The sequence below is a fragment of the Cetorhinus maximus genome, chromosome 17, assembly GCF_964194155.1.
Source record: "Cetorhinus maximus chromosome 17, sCetMax3.hap1.1, whole genome shotgun sequence".
NCBI classification, from domain to species: domain Eukaryota; kingdom Metazoa; phylum Chordata; class Chondrichthyes; order Lamniformes; family Cetorhinidae; genus Cetorhinus; species Cetorhinus maximus.
In genome coordinates, this window is record NC_135895.1 from 33,377,532 (window position 1) to 33,404,425 (window position 26,894).

Genomic DNA, 26,894 nt, shown 5'->3' on the forward strand with positions numbered 1-26,894 from the left:
TGCTTGATTGGCACTCCATCCACCAATTTAAACATTCACTCTCTGCTACTGAGCAGCAGTGTGTACTATATATAAGATGCACTGCAGCAACTCACCAAAGGCTCCTTCAACAGCACCTTCTAAACCTGCAATCTCTGCCACCTAGAATGATAAGGGCAGGAGACATGTGGGAACACCACCCGGAAGTTCCCTTCCAAGTCACACACCATCCTGACTTGGAAATATATTGCCTTTCCTTCATTGTCCATGGACCAAAATCCTTGCACTCCCTAACAGCACCGAGAGTGTACCTACACCACATGGATTGCAGCAGTTCAAGAAGCTAGCTCACCACCATCTTCTCAAGGGCAATTAGGGATGGGGAACTGATACGCACATCCCCTGAAAGAATAAAGAAAGCACAATCTTCCTTTTATTCAACACCATATACACAATATATTATGAATGTGAAGTATCTCAATGTGTTTAACCAAGTAAAATTGTAACATGAGCAGTTTTAAAATCAAATATTAAATGCTTAATTATAAAGGTTTTCTTTAAATTATTATAAACACGATTTTAAGTGACTTCTTCCTCCTCATTTTTTAAATGTGATCATCAACTATCTAGTTCCAAATTTTTTCCTTCCATTTGCTGTTTACATTAGCTGCTCCAGTTGTTTGATGTCAGCCTTTAGCTGTAACTGTCAGGAAAGATTGGTAAGAGTGAACAGATTGCAAACATATTAAAACATATGGAACTGTTTATTTTGCAGAAAGGCATAATTCAAAATAGATTAGATTTTTAAACCAATTTGAGTGATTGTTAATGATAATAAATGAGACTTGACAAGGCTCCAAAACTTCTACTGAAGAGAGAGGGGCTATCTGTACCTTGCTCGTCCTGCTTTCTACCCTTAATGTCACCTACTAGCACATTCCTTAGATAATATCACCACCGTCAACACCTCTTTGTCCTTTTGTCTATGACATCTTTTGTCTATCTCCACCTATCACTGGCCCTCTATCCAGCTCTACTTGTGCCACACCCGCCCCCCCCTCCTTAAACCAGCTTATATTTCACCTCTTTTCTATTTTTCCTTAGTTCTGTTGAAGAGTCATACGGACTCGAAATGTTAACTGTGTTCCTCTCCGCAGATGCTGTCAGACCTGCTGAGTTTTTCCAGGTATTTTTGTTTTTGTTCTGGATTTCCAGCACCCGCAGTTTTTTGCTTTTATCAGAGAATACGCCGTATTGGGTCCCTTGTATAGAACGTGGGGCACCATCCCATCTAAAAGTCCAACCATGTGCTCCTACCTTGAGAACTCCACCCATTTTCAGCTCGACCCAGTTTGGCCCCTACTGCCCCTTTCAACAGCTGTGCGATCTCACTTTGGCTAACAAAGCCCCCTCCCCACCTTCGCCCCTTTTCCTCACTCTGCTCTGACAATTTTCCACTTACTTTTCCCTGGTGACCCCCCCTCCCCTAACTCTGCCACTTCTATCCTGGCAGCATCTCCGACAAAGCCCCTATAAACCCTCTAAACGAGTACCGTGTGGTAGTCCTGATCACACTCGCGGCGCAAAAGACTTCTCCCAAATGCCTTGTTCTGATAACTTTCCCTTACATGTTCTGTTCCAATAAACCCCAATTACATTCTGACCCCAATAATCTTTCGCACTCCCCTCGTTCCCCTCTTCCGCTCTGCTCCTGGGTTATAACAGCCTGATAGCTTGGCCCAGATAATTCCTCAACCTTATAATCACTCCCAGATAGCTCATTCTAAACTCCCACCACGGGTTTAAAGTTTGATTACCATGTTACCCCCGCAGTGTCGGGAAACGCTTTTTTGACACAAAATATAAATTGAAAAACGTTATGGCTGTGAAAATCTTTCGGAACTGCCCCCCCCCACCTCCTCCGCCTCCGTCAGTTCACCGGAAAATCCCAAATTCGCGCGCGTAACGCCGGCGGAAAGGGGGCAGCTCTGAAGAATTTCTCCGACGATAAATGAATTGACTAAATGATCTGCAATGCCCCGAAGAGGTCGCTGCGGTAGCTGATACAGGACCTTTTAGCTACATAAGAGGCTGCCTGCGATTGAACTCAATCTAGCTGGGTCTCCAGTAAGGTTAACTGGGGAGCATTTGGAGCGGGTCAACGCGTGTAGTTTGTATATAATATATATATATATATGTTTAATTTGTAGCTGGATCATAACTTCGCTTAATGTTAAGCAGTGTGTGAAATCTAAAAGAGAACGACAATTACGAAAAAGAAAAGCAGTTGCTCCAATTTCAGGTTTTATTGAAATAATACAACCGGCTCGAGTTTGACGCTTTTTAAAGCCGTGATTTTTGTTTTGCTCCCAAAAATGATAAAGGCTGTTCACGTAAATGAATGCAGGAGTGAAATATCTAGGAATATTGACAGCATTGTAACACATATGTTCCATTACAAAAGACTCCGCTGAATGGTGATGATGCAGGGGTGGGGGGTTGTAACATAATTTAACAGGGTCTGTGAAACAGCCCCACAGAGGACAAGATTTTACAATAATGCTCCTTCTGCTGTTACATTTTAACACGACCGTGGATTGTGCAGAAGCAAGTTAGGAGTAAACCCACGTCCGGCCGAATCTCCCGTCAAGCCCCCAGTGGAGACAAAGGCGGGTTTGGAATAACCACCTGCTATCTGCAATCCTACAATACATCCTTAAAAGACAAACAAAAGACCTTAAAAATCTTAAAGAAGACCATTCATTAGATCGACAAAGGGGAAAAGAAATAAATTATCATAATTAATCCTATCAGTGCTGGTGGGTGGCATGCTGTGTGTCCTTTAAGGTAATGTTGGACACTGGTGATGTTAACATACACACATGCTTTTGTGGAAACAGGCAGTCAGGGGTTCCACAGGATTTTAGCCGCTTGGTAAACAACCTTCAGGGAAGGAAAAACATAGTGCAGCTGCTGGCTGTAACGAAAATAACATTTTCTGAAGTCATAGACAACGCATACATTTATGTAAGATTATATAGCGTCTCCGCGTATAAAAAGTCTCATTATAATGTCTGAAATCAAAAGTCGCAAGTAATTCTCTGTCTGATTTGAGCTTTTTAACACACGTCCTTATTTTAAAACTCCCTATCACAGATTTATATTGTGCACCTCAAAATCCGTCTTGGACAAGGATATTGATATTGCTCTTTTGAGTAATATTAAAGACTTAAAAGAATGTGCTCTACTTTTATATATGTTTTTAATTGTTTTAATTAAATTGTTGCATTGCAAGATCACCACCACCCCCCCCCCCCCAGCTCCGTCTCTCATTTTCTCTTCATTATTATCCTTTTTTATTCCTCGGCCACTAAAATATTCAGATCCCCAGTCTTCCAAATGCCTGGATGCAGTTTCACTACACGTTTCCCTCATTCATTTTCGCTCCACTTTATTAACAGCATTAGCAATGGCAGATCTCTGGACAACATTTGTTCAAATCTAGTTGCCCTTGGTTTATTTATGCAGCCTCCAGAATTCGACTGGGACCTCCCCTGCGTTTGTTGGGTTTGGTTGGGGTGGGGGGGTTGGGGGGTGGTGTGCTCGGGTACCTCACGAGGCAATTCACGGCGTTTTATATATACATACATACATACCTAATATAAATACACATACACAGACTTGTGTGTGGCTGTGTGTGTGTGTGAGAGAGAGCGAGAACGGCTGTTCCCACTACTTTCAGTTTTGTAAAAAAATAAAGAAACTCTCTAACTATTGGCAAAGATAAAGACCTTTATGTGCCTCTATGCCGAACGTATATATATGACCGTCTTCAGCTGGCAGCTTCAAGTATCAGATGCGAAGCTTGGCATTTATTTTTTTAAAATGCAAGGGTTTTTGGAAAGCTCCGTATGCAGAGGTTCTCGCTACCTCCCATTGATGCTCCTGCAGCCTGGGTGGTCCGTCCACTTTGGTGAGCTGTTGCTTAGCAACTAGTAATAGTAGATGTTTGCTAAGTAATTTGCTTCTTCCTTAGCCAATGGGAATCCGGTCGAGAGGACTTTCCATCAACTCTTTTTGATGGGCTGGAGGCGGGTTTTTCTCTCCAAATGTTGGATGTTTGAGATCAGGGATAGGAGTAAAGATTGAGCTGAAAGAGGGGTTTTCTTTTTTTTTTATTCCGTGGTGCTAGAAGGACGCTTAAAAGGGAGCGAGAGAGAGAGAGAGAGAGAGAAAGGAAAAAAAAAGACTACACGTGGATGTAGAGTCGAGATCCTCAAGGATTTCTGCGCGAAATGTTGGAATGGAAATATCAGGCTTTCGCTCAGGAAGGGACTAGGGATTCTCCAGCTGGTTTTCTTGTCACTTTTGGGGGATTATTACTGTTGTTGTTGAGCCGAACGATTTGCGACTGGTTTCCAGCGACATGGCTTCAGATTCTAACACTCCCCGGAACGATGGAGCTCTACCCCCGAGGTACAGTCACCAAACCCCGGCCGCTTACTCGGATCTGCTGCGGAGACCCAGCTACTGCCACGCTGCTTTTGCATTGAAACAGATCTCCAAGGTGCAGAAAAAAAACCGAATATTCTTAATTGTTAAGTTTCTCCCTTGCAATAGGAAACATATAATAAATAATACAACAATGACACGAGAGGTCAGCAGGGCTCCTGCTAAAGTTGATAAGAGTAATATCGAGCTGGCATCTCTTCTAATTCAAACGCTTCATGTGAGATTTATTCTCTTATTTTAGAAACTGCACGCCCCCCAGCCAAAGGAAGTGTGGTCGGATGAATGAAATTAACTATAGGAAAAGTTGTCAATATTTTCAGAAACTGCGTTCTCTCTAAAGGCGGGATAGGTTTATTGATTGAGTGTGTCTCCAGTTAACAGGCAGTGCAGATGTTGGTGAAGACGGTGCCTGGGGTTTATGAGTGGGGTGTGTTTATTACATTATATGTGTGTGTGTACGTGTGAGGAAGCGTACACAGGTGTGCATGTGCCTGTATGTGTGCCTCCAGCCTGTGAATTTCCTTGTGTGTAATTGACCTGGACATTGCGATGTTGCGGGTCCTGAGAGCTGTTTTTTTTATATTATTGTCTGGCAGTGTGATCGCTGAACTTGAGGAAACCTTGGAACCGTGTCAGCGTTTTTGATTGACCTAAGTGGAGGCTGTTACTCGGGGAAATGGATAACAATCTGTGGTGGGATGAGAGCAAGTTTCTTACTGGGGAAAGGGGGCAGTGAAGGAAGGAGAAGCGAAAAGGCAGATTGTAGAGGAGCCTGACAATTCTGAAGAGCGAGACATGGCTCGAGCCAATGAGCATTTGATAAGAGTTGACGGAAGGAGCAGCAAAGATGTCACAGAAGAAGAAGCATGAGAAAATGTCCTAGAGTCAAAGGCAGAATGGCAATAAAAATGAAAGGATAGACGGGCAGAAGTGAGTGAGGGGCGAAGGGGGGGGGGAGGACAGAAGGAAAACAAAAAACATTAACTAAAAGTTACAAGAAGAGTGGAAACGATGTAACAATTCAAAATAAATAATGAGTAAATAGTGACTAAAACTACTGGAGTGTGAGGTTAGAGTGAGAAAAATAAAGGTAAATGAGGATATAAAAGGAAGAGAGGGAATGAACGAGAACCATGGAATAAGAGGAAATGGGAGAACTGAAAGGATATGGTAAATGGAAAATTGGAATGTGAGGGGAAGCATTGAAGGAGAAGGAAACAGAACACAAGGAAAAGATCAGCAGTATGAAATAACCAATTATAGAAGGAAGAAATGAAATGAAGAATGCAAGAGGCATAAGGGTGATAGGGTGTGAATTGTACTGAAAGGAGTTATGTTTCTCCCCAGTGTCTACTTTGTAAGTGCCACTGACATTTATATCTTATTCCCCATAACATTATTTTCTTTCATTATTTACTAAGCAGATCTCCCTATTTCTAGTTGCTATTTAAGTCAACTCCCTTTTTCCATATTTATGTCAATTATCTTTCCTAATGCTTTCTTTCATTGCTCTTTGCCTTTTTCTGTCTGCTCTTCTTTGCTCAATCACGTTCTGCTTTTTCCCTCATTATCTTTGCCATTTCTCCTCTCGCTTTCTCTGTACCTGACTGCCCCTCCCCTTGCTTGCTTTCCAATATCTCTCTACCTTCCTTTCTTTCCTGTATCCTTGTTCACATTATCTGCTCTTTTCCTTCTTTCTGTCACTCTCTCAGTATCCTTGCTTTCCATTTACAAATTCCTTCTCCTTTTTGCCCTTCCTCCTGCCTTCCCCTGTCTCATTTGCCCTTACATTTCCTAAGCTAATGTTACTTTTTCTCTCCCTTCATTTCACCACCTCCTCATAATTTTTCTCTTTCCCCTCTCCTTCCTTTCCCTCCCCCATTCCTCTCTTTTTGTTTTCCTTTCTCTGTACCCATCTCAGCTCTTTTTGATGCCCATTCCCTGTCCTTCCCCTCCCAATGTCACTTCATCCTTTGCCATTCTCTCACTCCCTGCAGCCATTCTAATCTTCTTTCTTTCTCTGCTTCCTTTCTTCATTTCCTCTTTCCTTCGCCCAGTGAACCCCCATGATCTGACACTGCTCTTGTCTTTTTTTCCCTAGGGGAAGGCAGAGGGGCGGCGAGCTCCACTATGGCTGCGAGCCCATTTCCAGTCCCTGCTGTTCAGGTTGGGCTGCAGCATCCAGCGGCACTGTGGCAAGTTCCTCTTCATCGGGCTTTTGGTTTTTGGAGCTTTTGCTGTTGGCTTGAGAGTTGCCAGCATTGAGACTGACATTGAGCAGCTTTGGGTGGAAGGTAAGTCAAAGCTAAAACTGGCAAACAAATACAGTAAAAAGAAACAAATACCAGTGCAAATAGACTGACAGCATTCCAACATTTGGAAACCCTCAGCAAGTGGCTCAGCCTGACTCCAGTCAGCCCTTACTTTCGCCATTATCTTTTCTGTATTCAATTTTTTCATGTTCAATTTTCTTTTAATCCAAATGCATCTAAACTTCACAGTATTTACATTGTGTTTTATCAGAAATACATTATTTTGTTTGCAGCATTCCTCTGCTTTCCTTCAGCATTTTATGCATTTTCCTCTAGCCTTCTGATTCTTCCATTCTGCTTTTGCCTCCTCTTTTTGATTAACTTTCTTATTGAATACCTTAAAATGATAGTTTACAATATGTAGTTTTCCTCATCTAATTATCCGTCCAGAACATGTTGGCAGCTTCTTTCTCACTATAAATCCCTTGAGATACCTTGCCCAGCTTCACCTATCCTCTTGCCCCATCCTAGTGTCAAACTCAATTACACAAACATGATGCTTGCAGAACCAGCTACATCACCAATACACATTCAGACTGGTTCTTCATTTCACTGCTGGTATTGCCATGATCAACGGTAATCTTTACTTGTAGACATATTTCCTTGATTGTTTATGCGAAGACAGGTAATACTTCAGGTTTTTGCGTGGTGCTGGTTGAGTTAAAACAAAGCTTTATGTATTTTGGTTGGAAGTACAGATGAGTTGAGGAGAACCAGCTCATGCAAGGTTTACATTCACAAGCAAATTGTTTTTATTGATTTGCACACAGAAGCAGAGAATTCTTGATATCTATGCTACATCGGTGAATGAGCTCAGTTTACTCTTCACATATAAACAGCACTGCATAAAAAGCCTGGGCTGTGAACTTGTCCAGGATTTCTTCAGGTTAAAAGAACCACAGGGGGGAGGAAGGGAGTAAATTAGAGGTTATCTAAAAATCTGAGGATGTAAATGTGCAAGGGCCCATAAAATGTTTTTTTAACTGGTTTGCTACTAAAGATTCCATCTGTTGTCACTCCCACCGTTATTCCAGGTTGTGGGAGTACTCCAGATGGTGTCCTTGTTGCAGCTGTGCAAGGAGTTGAATGCAAGGCAACAAGTGACATCAAAATGGCAGAGAATGGTGAACAAGTAATCAGAAATATAAAAAACTTTTCTCTTGTATTTTGAATATTTTTCTTCCCTGGTCTCATTGAGGGGAAATAGACATTTTTCACCGGCTACATGACATGTAATCTCTTCAAATCCTGTTTCTGTCAATCTTGTATCAATGCAGACATTAAACTTGCCTTCAAACCTTAAGCAGAATTTTGCTGCTCCAGGAAAGTAATTCTTGTTAACGGGACATTCTCATCTGGTACATTGTGTCACTAGGAGGTTTGACAGATCAGTGAACAAGAAGGTGGTATAATAAACCATACAATCCCAATGGTAATGCATTGTATATCACACCGGGTGTTATTAATTTATTATTGTTAATCTTAGTTTTAAAGAAGCCAACTTTAAAAAAAAAATGTCTACCACAACACCACATAAAAGGGTGGCATGTTAGTTTTCAAGGCAGTTTATTGAAGTGAGTGGATTAGTCTAAAATTGCTAGTTTGGGAACAATTTTATCATCAATCTACAGGTAACTAACATTTAACACCGAGACACACTGTTTCTCTCGGGTAACCTGAGAAAACGATTTTCGTCAAATTTCAGAATCTTGAGTGTTTTTTTCAGAAATAGGACTTCAGGCTTTCTAAAGACAATAAACATTTGTTAGTTCATTACATTCTTAAAATGAAAATTAAATTGCAATTTTTAACTCAATAACTTGGGGGAAAATTGGATACAGAAATACAATTTTGCCCCTCAAAGGGTTAAATGTGCTTTGAAACAGCCATGTTCATCTTGTGTAGCATTAAGCTTCCAAACTTCATTTACAATAACATAGTCATCTACTGGTAGAAATGTAGCATAGCTTTAGACAGCAGTAGTGAGTGGTTTATTGCAGGCTCTGCTTGCAGCCGTTTCAAGTTGTAAAATGCATCTAATTTGTCTAGTTTTTAACTGTGAAGCTACTTGTGTGTCCCTTTTCAGTCTCTTAACTCCCTTTCCTATTTTTCCGGTCTCTCCCACACTGTGCTGTTTTTATTTTAACATTTGTATGCTAATTGCTACCTTTGACTGAGTTTTTTTTCTCTCCAGGACTTTCTCTCTTCCCTTCCTGTGTGCTGTGCTTCCTGATACTCCCCCACCTCTCTCTCTTTTTCAGACAGTTCAGGGCCATGTGTTCAATTCAGTTTTCACACTCCAACCCTTTCTAAGCCCTGCTTCCCACTCCCCCCAACCCCCCAGTGAAAAAAAATTCTGCTGTTTTGCTCCCAGGAGCAGATGTGGTGTGTGAAATTTACGCCATTTTGAGCTATTGACCCTGCATGGAGTTGTGTATGTATGTATGTGTGTGCGTGTATGCGTGTATGTGTGTGTGTGTGTGTGGTCCCAAACTATTCTTGGACTCCATTCAACAATAGAGGGAACCTCTCTTACGAAACCTGAATGCCATTAAAGTTTACCCACCTGTTTGCACACAAGGTTTTCACAGCAGTTGGAAAAAGAAAAAAGAGGAGACTGATGCCTCTCCTAATTCTTTCATCTAGGATTTTTTTTTAAGTTTTTTTTCTAGAAACAACACCACAGGGAAGAGCAGCTGTTCTTACTTTTATGTTCTGAAGCACTGCATCTTTTTTTTTTCATTTAATGGGCTGCATTTGCAAGAACTGCACAAACTACAGTAAATACATGTTAACCCTTTGAGGAACATAGTAGATTTTTTTCAAAAATAAAATTAAAGTTTATTTCTTTTGACAATTGAAAAAGTGAAAAAAACTTTAAATTTTTTTTTTTGCTTTTTGTTTCTTGTCACTTCAAAATAGTGAAATGAGTAGATGTGATTAGAAAATGTGGCTATTAGCTTGCCATAACAAATGAACAATTGGGCTTTCTTAATATTAGTGTATTGGATTTTTAAAAATAACAAAGTTCTCTCAAACTCTTCATCAGGAAGGTGTTTAATAAAATTTTAAATTGTGGCTGCTTTTTCAATTGAGATTTATATATTTGTTTATGGTGTTTGGTGATGAATAGCTTTTTTGTTTTAAAAAATACTTGGTAGTTGAAAAAACACAGCAGAGAAATCATAGCTGGCACTGTCAGTGGATGAATTTTGATATGTTTGTCTCCCATTCCTGTGTCTCCCATTTTATCAAATACTCCATCAACAACTTGCATTTATGGAACATCAACATAAATGGGTTACTCCTATGTTAAAATAGCAGACAGAGGAATGTCATGCAGAATTGTTAAGCTTTTGTCTGTTAGTAGCAACATTACTTGGTATGCATGTATGTCAATATCTAGCACTCCTTACTGATTCAAATAGACACAGGTCATGCCAATATTATCAGGGAACTAAAGCTGAATTTTTATTTTTGAGATTGTTATTTTTAAAATGTTTGTCCCATGTCATTGGGCTTTTATGAAATGGGCTTGATGAATCCTGTAGCTTCTCCCCTGCCCCACCCCTTTCACTTACCTACCCACATCTCCCCAGTGACTCATTCACCTTGCAGTTCTCCTTTTGTGTGCGTGACTGTGTGTGAGCAATGACAATTTCCAAACGAGTAACTTTTTAAGAAAAGATTTTACATTGGATGAAAGGCTTCAGGATACAAAAAGATTGATAACTTATCACTCATATTTCATATATTTCATATAATTTTTCAAATTTCTAAATGCTCTACAGAAAATAGAAATAGCTTTGCGGTGGCTTATAATGTTTTGCTGCATTTGAGTTATTTTGGATGTATATTTGGAAGCAAAATACTTGTAATGAGAATTATTTGCATTCAGGATGACATTTAGAAAATAGATGAGAGTTAAAAGGGAGAGTTTCTATTAAAGTGAACAGATGATCTATATAGAAAATAAGGAAATATGTTTGCAATGCCATAATCTGTGTCATAACCATGGAGAGCAGTGAACTGCTTCAAAAGGTTAGAGTATAACTTAGCATATATAACATGAGTTAGGAACTATCAATGAAGGAGGATATTAATCAGATTGATTATATAATTGTCATTATGATTTTGTTTGCTCGCTATGTATTAGTTCATGTATTTTAAATTTGAATTGGTGTTTTATCTCATTTTCTGTCTTTGACCTTGTGTAAATTTTCCAGGGTTTTTCCTCAAGTCTTCTCTCTGCATTGTGCCCTGCTAAAGTTCTGACTACTTCAGATCATCCTCTGCACGTGCCTCACCATGTAGTCACTATGTAGTGAATACTATAAGAAGCTGAGGATGGCTCTAGAAAGTGGGTCAAACATCTTGGAAGAGTTTGCACACAATGCCAAAGATTGAAGTAAATTGGAATGTCAACTTATGCACGAATTTCAGTAAACCAGTAACTTTTTTCAAAAACATATATCTATGTAAATATTTCCAACTGAGCTTTAAAACAACACAGGTAAAGACTTTGATGAGTTGATATTTTGCATTTAAGGAACAGAGGCTTGTTTTGGTGAAGCTAGTTGCCCTTGCAATCCCCCATGGCTTGTTCAAAGGGTTGCTATCTGAATCAGGTTTAAGTGGTTCACCAGCCAGTTTCTCACAAATACTGCACTTTTCTGTTAAGCAGTGTTGAAAGGACTCTGGGCAAATCTTTGAGTTGATTACAATCTGTCTGGAAAGTAACCCGTAGTTTTTGTTGAATACGTGCCCAGGAGACCTCAGTGCATTGTGTATTCCCTTGCAGCATTCACACTGCTGCACAAAGTAAGATTTTTTTTTTATTGAGGGCAAACATATTAAGAGAATATTAAGGAGATCTCTTGTCACTTTGGATTCCATGGAGTTTAGTTTTCAATTTTGTTAAAATATTTTAAAAATATACGTGGGAACATTGTTTTTTTGGAAAGACAAGGCCCTATTTTAATTTTAATTCCGATTTTACTTTTAGCCATTAGTAATGCCAGAATGATATTATAATGAATGATCCAGTGTGTTCTCAGGTAGAATGGAGGACAAAACATGAAGGGTAAAAGATCAGGCAGAGGATTGTTATTACTCAATCATTCATTTTGTAGTTAGAACTACAAGTTGCATTTTAAAAATAATTAAAGCTGTAGTCAGGTGATACCATAAACTGTCAGAACAAATTTGGAATGATCGTTTACCTACAAACTGAATTGTGCAATGTTTTTTGAACACATTGTAATTTTTAAAAATAGAACTATGAGGAGTTTGCAGATGCATTGTAATTACATCTTTACTGAAACTTCTCCTTTGCTTGAGGCTGATGTCATGGTGGACAGTAAGAGATTGCAATTATGGTAAACTGATGATTTGAACGAGGGTGCTTTTTTAATATCTGATCTGTATTACAACGATATTGGGTGTTATTTCACTATTGTACTGCAAGTAGCATAAAAATTAAAAGCAGAAAGTGCCGGAAAGTAACAAGAGGTCCATCAGCATTTAGAAAAAGACACGTTACCTTGGAGCATAGCTTGGATGTAGGTTCTTCACTCTGAAAAATGGTCTACACCCAGACGTAAAGCAATCTTTTTTTTTCCAGTATTGTCTGTTTTTTATTTCGGGCTTCTTGCATTTGATAATTTTGTTTATAATTTTAAGCTGTAGCTATGATGACAGGTTATAATTGGTAGAGGTCCTATCATGTACACATAATCATAAGAAATGAGGCTATCCAACAGCTCCAAGAAACTGGCAAAGATGTATTGCAAATTTGGATGAGTTACATGTCATAATTCAGCATCAATCTTGGAAACATTCCTAATGCCACTTGACAGGTTCTTCCTAATTGGTTTCAACTAAAAGTTCACACACAAGCGCATGAGACTTTGTGAAAAGAAAGCTCAATAGTTCAGGCTCTTAATTGCTCAACCTAACCCTTTAGTTTCTTTGCTCGGTTCTAGAGTCGCCATGTTCTGTTCTTATTTTAATCTGAATAAGTATTTTCAAAGTATTCAGATGCTCAATGTGCTCTAAAATCCTCGCTAGTTAGCCATTTGAACTGTAATAACAGGCCTCTCTTTATCATCTGTATTTTAATTGACCTTTACCTAATATTTTGTCTGTAAATGAGGGAACCAGCAAATAGTTCTCATATAAATATCTTTTCTTAACAGAGTCTCAGGAATTGATTGCAATCTGATTTAGATTCCTGATCATTTTGCAGTCAGTTTTATACATAAATGCCCTTCAGTTCATTTGATCTCATCCTTGGGGCCTTCTGGGGGTTCCCTGATCTTTGAGTACAGAGAGGAATTTTTGACATAGGTTTCTGAATCGCATCTCGCAGTGGGTGTTGAAGGAAGAGAAAGATGGGCTGGAATATGGGTCAAGTCTAGTAACAAGTGACACAAACACTTTTGAGTCTGATGATTGATTGTCATTCCTAGTACGTAACATGACATAGTAGAACACAACAGCCCTACCTATCTAATTCTTACGGAATATAGTGAATTACAGTATTTCTTTGATTAGTCTAGAATTCTGGCTTCAAACACACTTCCTGGCAACTCATCCAGCTGTTCATTAATCTCTTACTGTGCTAGAAGTTTGATTTCTACAAGATGGAGGTCCACACCATAAAAATCCCCATAGCTCATTATTACCTTGGAAGTCTCACCCAGAAAGGTAACAAGGTGGCCAGTGTGGTGCTCTTCTGTCTATGCTTGTAGAAGCAACTTAGCATCAAATCTTTGTTGTGTGTGACCTGGGAGTGCAAGTGCTATTGTACGTGGTCTTGGGGCTACCATTTATTTTAAATCTTGGAGCCGGATTTTCGTGGCGTCTTCTGACTCTGTGGACCTTTAAAAATGGCAGGTGGAACCCAGATCTGGAAGCCCTGTGCCCATTTCTGACATTCAATTTTTGTTTATTGGGAAAAGGGGTGGGAGTGATTCACGCAGACAGGAAACACAAACTCAGCAGGGCCATTTGAACTCAGTGCTGAGTTCACACAGACATGATTCTGGCTGGTCTAAGGGCCTTAACCCAAAGTGTGGGAGTCACTAATTGATGGAGTAGATGCAAGCGCTCTTGAAGGGCAGATAAAGTCTATAACTGTCATGATCTGAGTTTTTTTTTAAATGCCCTGCTTTTTAGCTTTAAAAAAACAGGCTGAAGCTGTCAATGAGACTCTCTGCTGGACTGCTTTGACAGGTATAAGTTAGAAAAAAAAAGTAGCATCTGGTCACGCAGTTTCAATAGGGCTCTTTGTTGACATTTACCCAAGGGTAAATGTCATTATGTCATTATGAATGCTTGGCTGAGTTTCAAAAAAATGATACAATTATCTCAGCTGGAGGTTCTGAGCTTGCAGTTTGATTGGCAGCTTAACAAGGCTGTTGAAGGATTAGCTGCCTCTGTTGTGGCTACTGAATTGAAGTTTGTTTTTACAAGAGATAACCACTTGAGATTTGAAAGCTTTGAATGGATTTTATGAATGGGAGTTTTTTTCATTTATCAAGTGTGGAGGAGTGGGAACTACATTAGATTGTTAGAAGTCTATTTCTCATTTCCAGGTGGCTCCTGAGGCCTGTCCATGGTGTGGATACTGGGTGAGTGGCTATTGAAGTGGCACGGAGGGCATGAGGGGGCATGGGAGGTGGGTGGGGAGCATGAATTGGCATGGAGGGTATGAGGGGCCATGAGAGTGGGTGAGGGAGTGTGAGAGCTAGAGGGCATAACAACTTTTAAAACAACTGCGTGAAGACCCAGAAAACAGAGGTAGGCTATCTAACCAACCCACCTTGGAACTCACCCACCCTTGTGCCTGTCTACAATCTGCTCCCAGGGTTGGTGGGTCTGACTGTATCCTGCAGCCATTTCCCACCACCCCCACCACCGGGAGCTACAATCATCTGATTCAAGATACTTTTTACTGAGGCGGGTCCAACATTCCCGTCTTGAGCTTCCTGCTCCAGAAGCCAAAATCCAGCCCTTAGATTTTAAGCCTCCTCTTCTTCAGTTCTCTGTAAAAAGGCAGGTCTGACTCACAGTGCTATGACCTCCACGATGGTTAGGGCAAGGAAGCAGGTCCTGAGTCCACCCCAGCCAGAATGGGAATCAAAACCAGTGCTGTTGGCACCATTTTGATCCACACCAAAAGAGTCAACCAGCCCCCACAAGGAGGCTGTGGCAACATATACTTTTACGTGCATGTTGTAGCCTGGAGCTATAGATAGTAATGGTCGAGGCACCGATTTCTTTCCATCACGAGGCTGACCAGGAATCTCTCTCTTTCTCTTACCACCCGCCATTGGCATAAATACCTGTTTGGCCACATTGTGTATGCACCTTCCTTGGCCATGAAGGCCTGGTGTGGGACTTGAACCCAGAGCTTCTGGCTCAGAGGCAAACGCACCAACAGCGCCACAAGACCTCCTCTATTTCAAACCTATAAGAATGGAATACAATCTATTACCAATGCAAATGTAACGGAATTGACTTCTTAATCAACAGCAAATATATATTTATATATCAATTTTAACATAATAAAACATCTCAAGGTGCTTCACAGAAGCCTTATAAAATGAAATATGATAGCCACATAAGGAGATATTAGGACAGATGGCCAAAGGCTTGGTCAATAAGGTAAGTTTTAAAGAGCATCTTAAAGGAGGGAAGAGTAGGGGAGCCATTTAGGAGGGAATTCAAGACCTTAGGGCCAAGGCAGCTGAAGGCACGGCCAGTGCATTCATAGGGACCACAGTTGGCAGAATTTTGGGATATAACATTTTATTCCATTCTCTGACCTGTGCTTCCTTTGAGCTCAGCTTTCACATTGGAAGTGCAGGATTTCAGAAGAGAAAGAGAGACTGGAGAAGCTGGGATTCTTGGAGCAGGGCAGGTTAAATGGAGATTTAATCAAGGTGTTCAAAATGATGAACGATTTTGAATGAGTAACTAATGAGAAACTGCCATCCACAGGCATCTGATCGGTAACCAGAGGATACAAATTTAAGATGCTTGGAAAAAGATCCAGAGGGAAGTTGAGGAGAAATATTTTTACAGACCTAGTTGTTATGATCTGGAATACACTGTCTGAAAGGATGGTTGGTGGAAGCAAATTCAATAGTAACTTTCAAAAGGTAATTGGATACATACTGTATCAGAAAATAAAATATTTGCAAACCTTTGGGGAAAGAACAGTGGAGGGGGGCAAATTGGATTGCTGTTACAAAAAACAGGCACGATAGGCTGAATATCTCCATTCTATGCTATATGATATATCCAGAAATCAGGCCTATTTTTGGGCCCAGGCTAGATGTTGCAGAGGCAGCATGCACCAAAACCAAGAGGCCCAAGGATTTCTTAATTAATACATGATAGTATCATCAAGATCTGCTAACTATAAAAATCTATATTAACTGTGAATTACACATATTTGTGTGTCTAGTTAGTGTAATACAAAGGATGCATCTAGTGTACACAGAAGTCACACTCCACACGTCACTCTGTTTTAATCTTACGTTCTTCTGAATTACAGCTTCAAAATGACAACCACCTGCCAAGCTTCAAAATTCCTTAACTAAACAATTATACGCTGACTGACCTCAGCCTGTGTTTGTTTAAGAATTACACTTTCTGCCCTTAAAGAGACACAGTGCCACCTTAGCACAGTAATACATTGTGTGTTTCATAGCATAACACTCCTTTCCATATGAAATACTTCATTGAAGTGACTCCGAGCAGCACCCCACACGTGTGTGTATTGACTTCACATTGCTGATTCTCTCTTTTTCCCTTGCTTTTTATTTCTGTCTGTTTCTAGCTGTCTCTCTGTCCCTCTTTGTATTTCTTTCACCCTTTGTCTTCTTATCTGGATCTTTCTTTGTCCTGTCTTTTGTTCCTTTTGCTTTCTGTCCCTTTTCTTTTGCCTGCTCTTCCTTTTCGTTTCAATGCCCAAAGGAGCAAACTTGTGAAATGAGAAGGCTCAGTAGCCTGAAGGTGCACAGAAGCAGCAGCTAATATCCTAAGCGGCAACCTTGGTGCAGAATGGTTGTATGGCAGTGATAGGTTACCTTAATGTCTATTTTCCTTTTCTGACCAGTGCCCATGACAGGATTCCTTCTAATGGTTGAAACTTTCTGAAAAAGGATTCCTTGCTCATTGAATGGAGCTACCAACAAAGAGTGCCTCATATAAACTTAACTATAGATTGTGACTGTCTAAACCATATAGACTGAAACAAGGCCACTTAAAAGGCCAAGAGTTAAAGTGAGTACCTCAACTCCCAACCAGATAGTTAAAGTTTCAAGTAGTATGGCTACCTAGTACATGGTCATATTTTAAATTTTCTTAGTCATTTTGGCGAATTGTTTGTGTATCTCAAGATGAGGGATGTCAATGCTAAGAAACTGAAAAGATGATGTTTGTCTTCTTTTCCCCAGAAATATCAGCAGCATATATTGAGACAGTCGTAGCATGGGTTAGGCGAAGTGTAAAGAAATATGGTTCCAACAATCATTTAATCCCAACCTCAGAAAAAACTTAGAGTGGCATTTCATTTCTCTCTCTCGACACCCATGTGACCTTTGTGAATGAGATTCAGTGATGATTACTGTTCAGTTTAGCTGGAATTCATATTCCAGTTATGCATGCTCTTATCAGGTGAACCGCATTATTACAATATAAAGGCCAATTCAATAATGGTGGACTTGCATTTTAGGAGTACACCTCACTGTAATGGGCAAGTAAGCCCCAATGTCCTGTTCAAGGAGCATCAATGATAGCCAGCTGCACATTTAGCAAATCTTTAGAGACATTGCACAGAACATTTAAATGCCTTATTAATTGCCTCATAATTTTAAGAAAACCTACGTAAATTAGTCCTGTGCCGAAACCAGCAATTCATCTTTTTCACCTGTTCACTCTACCCAGCTTTGTGAAATGGAGGTTTCTGGGATTTCCTTCTTTGGTCTTTTGGAGTTTGATTCTAGAGATGTAGATTAGTTAAGAATATAGCATTGTGTTTAAAGCTCTTTTTTTTTGCTTCTCGTACAACTTTATCACCTTTCATGCACTACCTGCTGATTATAGTTGCAGCTGCATTATGCCATTTAGGACTCTATTTCCAGGTGCCAAAATTAAGTATGATGGCAGCTGACTATTCCTCAGTGAGGCCTCCTGTTGAGGCTGTGGTGCTGTTTCCTGTGCTGGAACATCAATGTCCTGCAACTTCTACCAGTACTTTGCTTTCTCTTTCCCCAACCAGTTGTGGCTGATCCTCTACCTCCCATTTGTTCAATCCTTTGAGGGAACCACTTGGATTGGGAAGACATGGAATCACCCTTTGAGAGAGCTGTTGGAGATTCCATACAGATGACCAGGGAACTGTGTCGAATCAGGCATTTGGCCAACATTTAGGAGTGTAAGCCCATCATCTGGGCTATCTCAGCCGATACTCCATTTCAGCAGAGGATCTAGAACAACATGGAGAGAATAGTGAAAATAAAAGCGTGTCACTTTTAAAAGCATTTAAGGGCATTTTCATGTCAGGATCAGCATTTGCATAGCGAGAATTTGGCAGATTATGAATATATACTTACAGCCAACCACTTCAGCGTTAGTCCCATTTTCCAGGCAATGTGTGGGTTAGTGGGAGGCACGATTGCATCACATCTGTTGGTCCGGAGGAGGGAGCCAAGAATGCAAAGATTAGAAGATCTTTCTTCAATTATTGAAAATAAAGCTGGGAATGGCCACAAAGCAGTAATTACATCAATTCTTGAATTCTCACCCATGTGTCTGTCACAGTGATCTTTCAAGGTGACATTATTCTATATTAGGTTAGTTTTGTGTCAATAGCAGGTATCAATGTTGACGTGTGTGTGTTGTGTGTTTGTGTGTGTGTGAGAAAATACATTAGATCAAAGCATATGTATCCTAATTCCTTATTAGGGCAGGTTTTTAATATATACACTGACTTTTAATAATCACTAAGGAGGGATGAAAAGCTGCTTACAGATGGTCAAGCATTGATAGCATACCACTGTAGTGTTCTGCATTTTAGTATAGGCATACAGAAAGCTTAGGAAAAGTGAGGATGTGCAAATTTAATTTGAATTTGTGGCTTTTTGGCAAAAAAAAAGGATATGTAAATGAGTTGTTGGAAAAAAAACACTGAGTAAGCAAAGAAAATGCTGGCCATCTGAGCCGAAGCATTGAAAGGTTTGGATGGAGGGAATAATAGAGCCAAGGGACCATTGTTAGAGAGAAGAAAAGGGAAGGCTGGAAGAGGAGATGGCTGCACTGAAGCCCAGTTCGAGGGGGTACTTGTTCAGTGTTAGATTTGCAACTTAAAGGAGCTTAAAAAAAGAGATTTCTCGATAGAGGCTGATGGTAGTCCAGTGCCTGATGTTAGAATCATCTACTACTTGGGATGTTTTGAATCAGAAAAATTCCATGTTTCTGCGGGGTGGGAAGGAATTTAATAACTTTTGAGTTTTTGATAAAGCAATATGTTATCTACATAAGATTATTTCATTTTGGCTTTGCTATCTCTATTTTGAATGTAACTAAACAAAATGAATGTGGAAAATGCTGATAATGCATGGCTGTTCAGGTCAGCATCTGTGACGAGTTTTTGCAATTGAACTGAATATTTTAGTACCCTGTCAACACTGGGATGGAGGGAACTAAACTAAGCACTTTTACGTAATGTAAAAGTTGTGTAAGCCTATCAAAAACTGCACTAAAATGGCATGAACTGACCCATGCATTTTTGGCATTGGATATAGAACACATACACAGGTTGTGGAGTAAAATCTCAAATCCATCAGATTTTTTGAAAATCTCAAGGTAAATGAATCCTTAATAAGAACCCTTTCTTCAAAAAAAGTTAAAAATTAGCCCCTTTCAATTTAACTTTTTGCCCAAATGATGTTGCAGCCCTTTAAACTTGCAGTCAAATTTGTCAAAAACGAATGGTCAATGGAAAAAGCTTGGATTCATCTCATGACATCATTGTGCAACAGATACTGCATGTTATACATTACACTAAACATTGTAACATACCATTGAGAATAGACAAACCCAGTGGGTGGTTGTCTACTAATAAAATGTAGCACTAGTCTTTTGACTCATACCTCTATAAAACCCCCTTCAACACAGAAACCAAATATTATCACAAAATTATTGATTACTTGGAAGTTCTGTACCTGCTTTTTATGATATTTCATAAAGGTTGGAGAATAGGTGGAGACTTATTGTCTCATTTACCTTTCAACTGATTACTTGTTATTGCGATATAAGATGCTCAGGACTTGAAGTGTTTCTGTTTTTGTAAGTGAGACTAAGGCACGAATGAAAAAGTGAATGGCTTGTGTTCCCTTGAAGATAGAAGATCAGGGGACCATCTGATTGGGGTGTTTAAAATGTGAATAGGGTTTTTTTTAGGGTTGATGCAGTGAAGCTATCTCCTCTGGTCGGGAAATCAAGCATGAAGGGACTTAAACTTCACATTAGAGCTAGGAGATTCAGCAGTGAAATCAAGAACCGCTTTTCAAAGGATAGAAGACATTTGGAATTCTCTCCCGCAAAAGACTGAGTTAACTGGAGTTTTCAAGACTGAGATTGATAGATTTTTGTTAGGTATGGATATCACAGGATTTGGAGCAAAGGCCGGTGAGTAGATTTGAGGTACAGATGAGCCATGACCTAATTGAATGGCAGAGCATCCTTAAAGGGCTGAATGGCCTAATCCTGTTCCTATCAAGTGTAGAACTGAAAATTATATTTCACAGGAAAGCATTGAGCTTTGTTTTTCATGATATTTAATGTAGTTGAATGCAATTTTCATTAGGATTTTCAAGCAGCATGAAAAACCAATGAAAGTTGCCAGGTGACACCACTTAGTCTTTGTGGTGGAACTACAGGAAGTGTCTCTTTAGTTGCCAGCACACACATGCAATACATGCCTGGATTTTCACTCCTGAGTTGGAAGCACAGAATCAGGAAAATTCTCAGCTCTGCAAACTCGACTTGGGAGAAAGTACCCCGGATAGTCGGATTTTCGTTCCTGGAGGTGGGTGTTAACGGGAGTCGGGTCCACTGTCCACGGAAAGAGTTCGGAGGGAGCCACAGTTCAGGGTGCAGAGGCCTGCCTTAGTGCTCCAGGACTTTGTCATGGCTATTAAAAAAACAATAAAAGAAAAAACAGCCCTCACCCCTTACACCCTATCACCACCCGCCCCCACACAATCTCCATGCCAGCCCATTCTACCTAATACCCCCCACCTGCCTCCATGGCCCCTCCTACCTTCCATGCCAACCTGTGCCTTTTACCCACATCATGACTCATTATAGCCCTTATGCTACCCTATGTCCCTCTGCTCACCCCCCCATGGCCCTTTATAGCCCCTATGCCAAACCATGCCCCTACCCACCACACTTTGCCTTAAACTCCCCATGCCAACTCACTCATATCCACTCTAGGCAGACCTCAAAACCCATGCTGAGATGAAATAAAATAAAGTTCTAAGTGACAATTACAGACTTTATTTTTATAAAACAAACTCTCATTCATAAAAAGCCATTCACTACATTTACATTCTTTCAGCAACATAACTCTTTATAAAAACAAACATTTCATTCAAGTGCTTAATCTCATAAAAAAACAAGCATTTGTATTCATAGCCCCACATCAAAAATTTTATAACCACTTGGGGCTGTTAATCAAACTGTGAACTGAGAGATACCCTACTGTGATGATAGGTTGTGAAATTAGACATGCAGCACAATCCTTATAGTGATAGCCCTCAGGCTTATGTCAACAGTCAGGGTGAAATAGCAAGCACTGATTTTTCAAAACTGCAGACATGTTTTAAAAAATGTAAAGGCCAGGAGATTTAAATGCCTTGTCAGCTTGACAGTTCCAATGAGCTTATCCATTTTTTACACATATTCATGTCTAATTTTAACAATTGCAAAAGGCACTTAACCTCACCCAAAGAGTGTCTTACCTCTCCCAAAGGTGTACCTGGTTCTATCCAAAAGGATACCCTACCTCTCCAAATAACCCTCGCAGCTTTAGACCTTTTCTTGAAAGCTGTAAATCCCACAAGTCATCTCACTAATGAAAGTTGGATCTATTTGAATGCAGCTTCATTTTCACATGTGAAGCAGCCTCTGTGAACCACAAGTGTGCAAACTACAACCCGGCCCATTCTCCTGCCACCATCCCAACCCCAGTGAAAATGCTGGGTTTTGGGAGTAGGACGTCCGAAATTGGGGCTCTAGCCCCATTTTGGCTAAACCTTCTCCATCTTTATGAAAATCCAGGCCAAAGAGTGTCAACAGCTTTGAGATACAATTTATTTTTATTTCTATGTGGTAAGTGAACCTAAATTTGTACCCAGCAAGCACCAAATTAATTATATATTGAAAAGTTTGGAAATACTCAGCAGATCTGGGACCATCTAAGAATAGACAAACAGAATTAACATTTCAGATCTGTGATCTGATGAAAAGTCACAGACCTGAAATATTGGCCCAGATTTTTGTGGTTGAGATGGGTATCAAGAGCTGGGAACTTTCCAGACCTCGCGATCCCGTCTCCGTCCTGGAGGAACCTACATGTTCTATTTTCATGTTGGGGAGGCAAGCATAGGCTTGAGGCGGGCCTGTCACCGCTGGAGGCTGGTGGGAAGCAGAAATGGGCCCAGAGGCAGAGGTGAGCCAATACTGATGCAACCCAATTTTGAGGCCTGTCTTCGTGAATGAGAACATTGACGACTCAAAACAATAAATAAAGCAATGCAGATCAGTTCTATGGCCCCGCCACCCCCTTCCCCCTTCATACCTACGCTCACCCTGTTCCCTTTCCAATTGGGAGCATGAAAATCTGGTTCGTTAACACTTGTTTCTCTCTCCACAGATACTGCCAGATCTACTGAGTACTTCCATCATTTCCCATTTTTCTTTTATGTCAGATTTCCAGCATCCACAGCATTTTGCTTTTGTTATTACATTAATGATGGTCATAAATAAAAGGAAGTGCTGTAGGTAGAATAGACACCTTCTGTTTATTTTTATGCCCTGATTTGTTTGAAGACCATTCTGGAGTGAAAGGGAAACAAAGGCAGAGGATTTTATTTACCACATAGCAGAAAGTTTTAACTGGTGCATTCACATGGGTGCTTAAAAATTGTGGCCTAGATTTCATCCTTTGCCCTTAGTTACATTTCTCTGCATTGTGCTTACCTCACATTTCAGAGGGAGGGCAGGAGACTGAGCTAGATACAGAAAGAAAGAGCTTGCATTGATATAGCATCTTTCATGTCCTCAGGAAGTAACAAAGTGCTTTACAGTCAATGCATTGCTTTTGAAGAACAGTCGGTTGTCATTTAGCAATTGTGTCAGCCAACTTATGCACAGCATGACCAATCAAACAACAGATAAGTTATATGAGCAGTTAATTTGGTTGGTGGCACTGGTTGAGGAATGATTGTTGGCCAAGCCACCAAGAGTATTCCTTGCTTTTATTCAAGACCCAGTGTAGGATCTTACATCCACCTCAAATGTACACAGTGCCACAACATAAACTCTCATCCAAAAGACAGAATCCTCAATCATGCAGTTTTTCCTCAACACTCCACTGCACTGTCACTCTAGTTTATGTGCCCAAGCCTGAACTAGAGTTTGGGACCAAAACCTTCCGCTCAAACTGAAGGAAGCTGATGCTAAGAGGAAGGTTTATGAGAGCAACATGGAGCTAGTGTCAATTTTGATTTTTCATCTTAGTACTTTATGGGGCAAATCACTGATATTTACATTGTGATCTTTCCTGACATGTAAAATGAGGACCGTGAATTCATGTCCTACCACTCTACGCTATTGGCCCCAAAATTCCACAGGTGGGGCCAGCATTTTGCCCTCCAACGTTGACCCTGTTGGAGTTTGCAGGGTCAGTGGGAGGGGAGCTCATTTGCAAGGTACTGGGGTGAGGTGGTAGAAATGCCACTTTGGTACTTCTTTGACTCCTGCTTGCCCCATGCCAGCAGAGATTTGGTTGGCTGTATGCCCTCAGAGGTTGGCGAGAAGAGGGTGTTTTGCTAATCCAGATGCATGCTAACAGAACTCCCACTTCAACAGTATTCCCTTTGACCCTCAAGCAAGAGAGCTAATCAAGAAGCTTTCAAAAAAGTTTCCATCTTTAGGGTTCTAGGGTGCTTGCCAGGCCTGTGGGGCCCACATGCCCCCTTAGTGAAACTAATGCACCTCACCTCCCTCAGAGTATTGATATGCTGGATCCACATCCAGGGTTTGGAGTGGGAGGTCCTGGTTTATGGTGTCCCTGTCCCTGGCCTATCCTCAGCCTGTTAATTCCTGTGTAAGGAGCTCACAGAAGTTCAGTCTCTCACAAGACAATCCAGAAAGCTGCAGAAATCATGAAGAGTCGATGTAACCAGTTCCCTCTCATTTCCTATGGGGTTTTGTCGATTTACTGCCAAAGCTAGAGCAGGATACTGGAAGACCCCCTGTGGAATTTTCCAGCCATTATGTATCAGAGCACCCCAATATGTTGTGCCAGCTTAGTAGAGCTTATAGCAATTTTCATATTAGGATAAAGATACAGAAAGATGCTGGTCCCTCTAACTCAACTAGGAGGCCTTGTTCATGCTAGTGTTATTAACACAGGTTGTAGCCATGGCCCATGAACTGTGGGGCACTAGCTACACAAATAAACTGTTGCTGAGGAACTGCATACCTTAGTAGCAGTAAGTATAAACAAAAAGTGGCAACCGCCTTGGGGGCTCCAGATAAAGATGCAATGAGGGGTTTCGAGGGAGTGAGTCCTTTGTGTGTTAGGAAAGGGATTGGTGGTGGCGATATGGTTCATTTCTGCTTCTGAGAAACAGCAAGAGATTCCAGCTGGAAGGCAATAAAGTAACAGCATATTACTATATGATGTGGTACAGTTAATAAACTAAGATTTAGGCCCTAACATTACCAGCACGTCAACAGGTATCAATTTGGCAATAGAGCTGAAGATGTGCATTCTGAATTCTGAAACATTTTATGCTACATGATCTTTATCAGGGTTGCAATGTACATTTGTTCATTTAAAAACAATGCAATCAATAATCAGGGTGGAAATTAAGCCAGATAAAAGGTAGAAGCTTTGCATTTTTACCTGTTCAATTGCATTCATTATTGGATAGCAGTGCTGTTTTTAAGGGGTAAGCTGTATTTTCCAGCTTTAAAAAATATATTTTATATAGGCATTTATTACCATTTATTTGTTCTCTGAAATGCAAGTGATGATCATCAAATACAACTGCCTGCCTTGGGATTTCACACCTGATTTTAAAAGGTATGAGTGGAGGTGTCGGTTATGAGAACTTTAACAACATATATAAAGATAAAGGTGGAAGTATAGGCTAGTCCAGCAAAGATCTCCTTGAACTGGAATGATCAAGTGCAAGATATGTTTGTGTGTGTGTGTGTGTGTGTTAAATAAGAGACCACAGATGAATTAGTTCTAAGATGAAGGGCAGAGTGCTCTGAAATTATTGAATTACCGTGACCCAGTGCATGAGATGGTGTCAGTATTTGGAACTACTGGCATATATCGGATTCTTGTCCGCTGATGAAATCCGGGTAGCACTCTATATATTGGGAACATACTGCAAGCTGGTCTGCTTAGGATCAGCTGTTCTCTTCTAACTGAGACTGTTGTCTGCCTGTGCATGTGGGTGGGACGACAACTTTGTTATTGCTTAGATTGTTTGACGTATCATCCTCTTAATCCCCCCCCACACCCATCCCCAATTCCACCCCTCACCATTGACCGTGTCCATCCAGAAGCGTGATGATCACATCCTACATCTGTCCTAGATTTTTAGGGTAAGAGTGTTGAGTTGCTGGCTCCTGCCTGATACCTGTTGTAGCTGTCAGATTGTCCCATCAGCTTTTATTTTTAACATGAGTTTTTTTAATTCAGGCATATTTTGTTTTAATTCTTCACCCCAGCATATTAATTGTTCTTAGGATGGGCTGGTTAACTGTCCATTACATCCTTTTTAATGTTGAATCCCATAACCTTTCACTTGGCAGGGCGGGTTTAGAATGAAGGACGCTATTTAAATGGAGCCTATTGGTCTCCTAATATGAAGTGAGTGAGCTTGCTTGAAACAGATTGTTTGGGGATGATAGGGTGGTTGACAGAACTGAGGAGTTTTCCTTCCTATTGCAAAGCTCTGACTGTCAGAAGATCAGGAAGACTGACTGGCATAAAGCAATTTTATTTTTTAATTCATATATTATTTTGTTAGGTAGTGGGAGTATCTTGGGATTTAAAAAAAGATAGTGAGAGAGAAAAATCAACTGTAACTTTTTATTTTAGCCAACATTTCACTTGCCTTGGTGTAAGGAACTGATCTGAGTTCAACAAAATCATTTTTTTCCGTGAATGAAGCCAGCAATGTGGAAAAATTTTGCCTTTCAGAGCAGGATGAATGTATATCTCAGCCACACATTAAGCCGCATTAGCAGGCAGTGGAGTGCTTAATGTGGCCATTTTTCACAGGAGCCAACAGAGGAGATGATTAGCATAATTAGTACAGGCAAGTCTATACATATGGAAATGCCAACTGCGTAAATGCCAGCACCAGTGGAAATTTATGTCAAGGCTGACAGGAGTCTCAGGGCTCAATAGTTCCCAGCTGTACCTCTTTGGGTCACACTGTCCTCAACCCAGTCAGGGTCTTTGGTTTCTGAATCTAAGTATGGGGCGGCTAAAGCCAGATGGAATTGAGTGCTTAGGCTTGTAAAACAAACTAGACAGCAGCACTTTACTTGCACCCTTAATCACTCAACTTCTTCCTTTCCTTCACAACTTTGCGAGATTTTAACTGCTTTGTATATAATCTACAACTCCCCAGACCCCGTCCTCCCCCCTCACCAACATACACCTTTTCCTTCTTTTCTCAATCCACTTTCCCTGTTTTTTTTTTATGTAGAGGCTTTGGTCTCCTGCTTTTGTTGTAGAGAATTCTTTTTCTCCCTCTG

General features: G+C 40.4%; 1 protein-coding gene across 1 annotated transcript in view; it reads left to right on the forward strand.

Moving 5' to 3' along the window:
- Positions 1-4,199: 4,199 nt before the first annotated feature.
- The window catches only part of ptch2 (patched 2), a 122,558-nt gene continuing 99,863 nt past the window's right edge, over positions 4,200-26,894 (forward strand). Inside the window, exons 1-2 of the mRNA XM_078560951.1 lie at positions 4,200-4,546; positions 6,593-6,785. Coding sequence (XP_078417077.1) covers positions 4,406-4,546; positions 6,593-6,785 — 334 coding nt within the window. The 5' untranslated portion in view covers positions 4,200-4,405. The remainder of the gene's footprint in view (positions 4,547-6,592; positions 6,786-26,894) is intronic.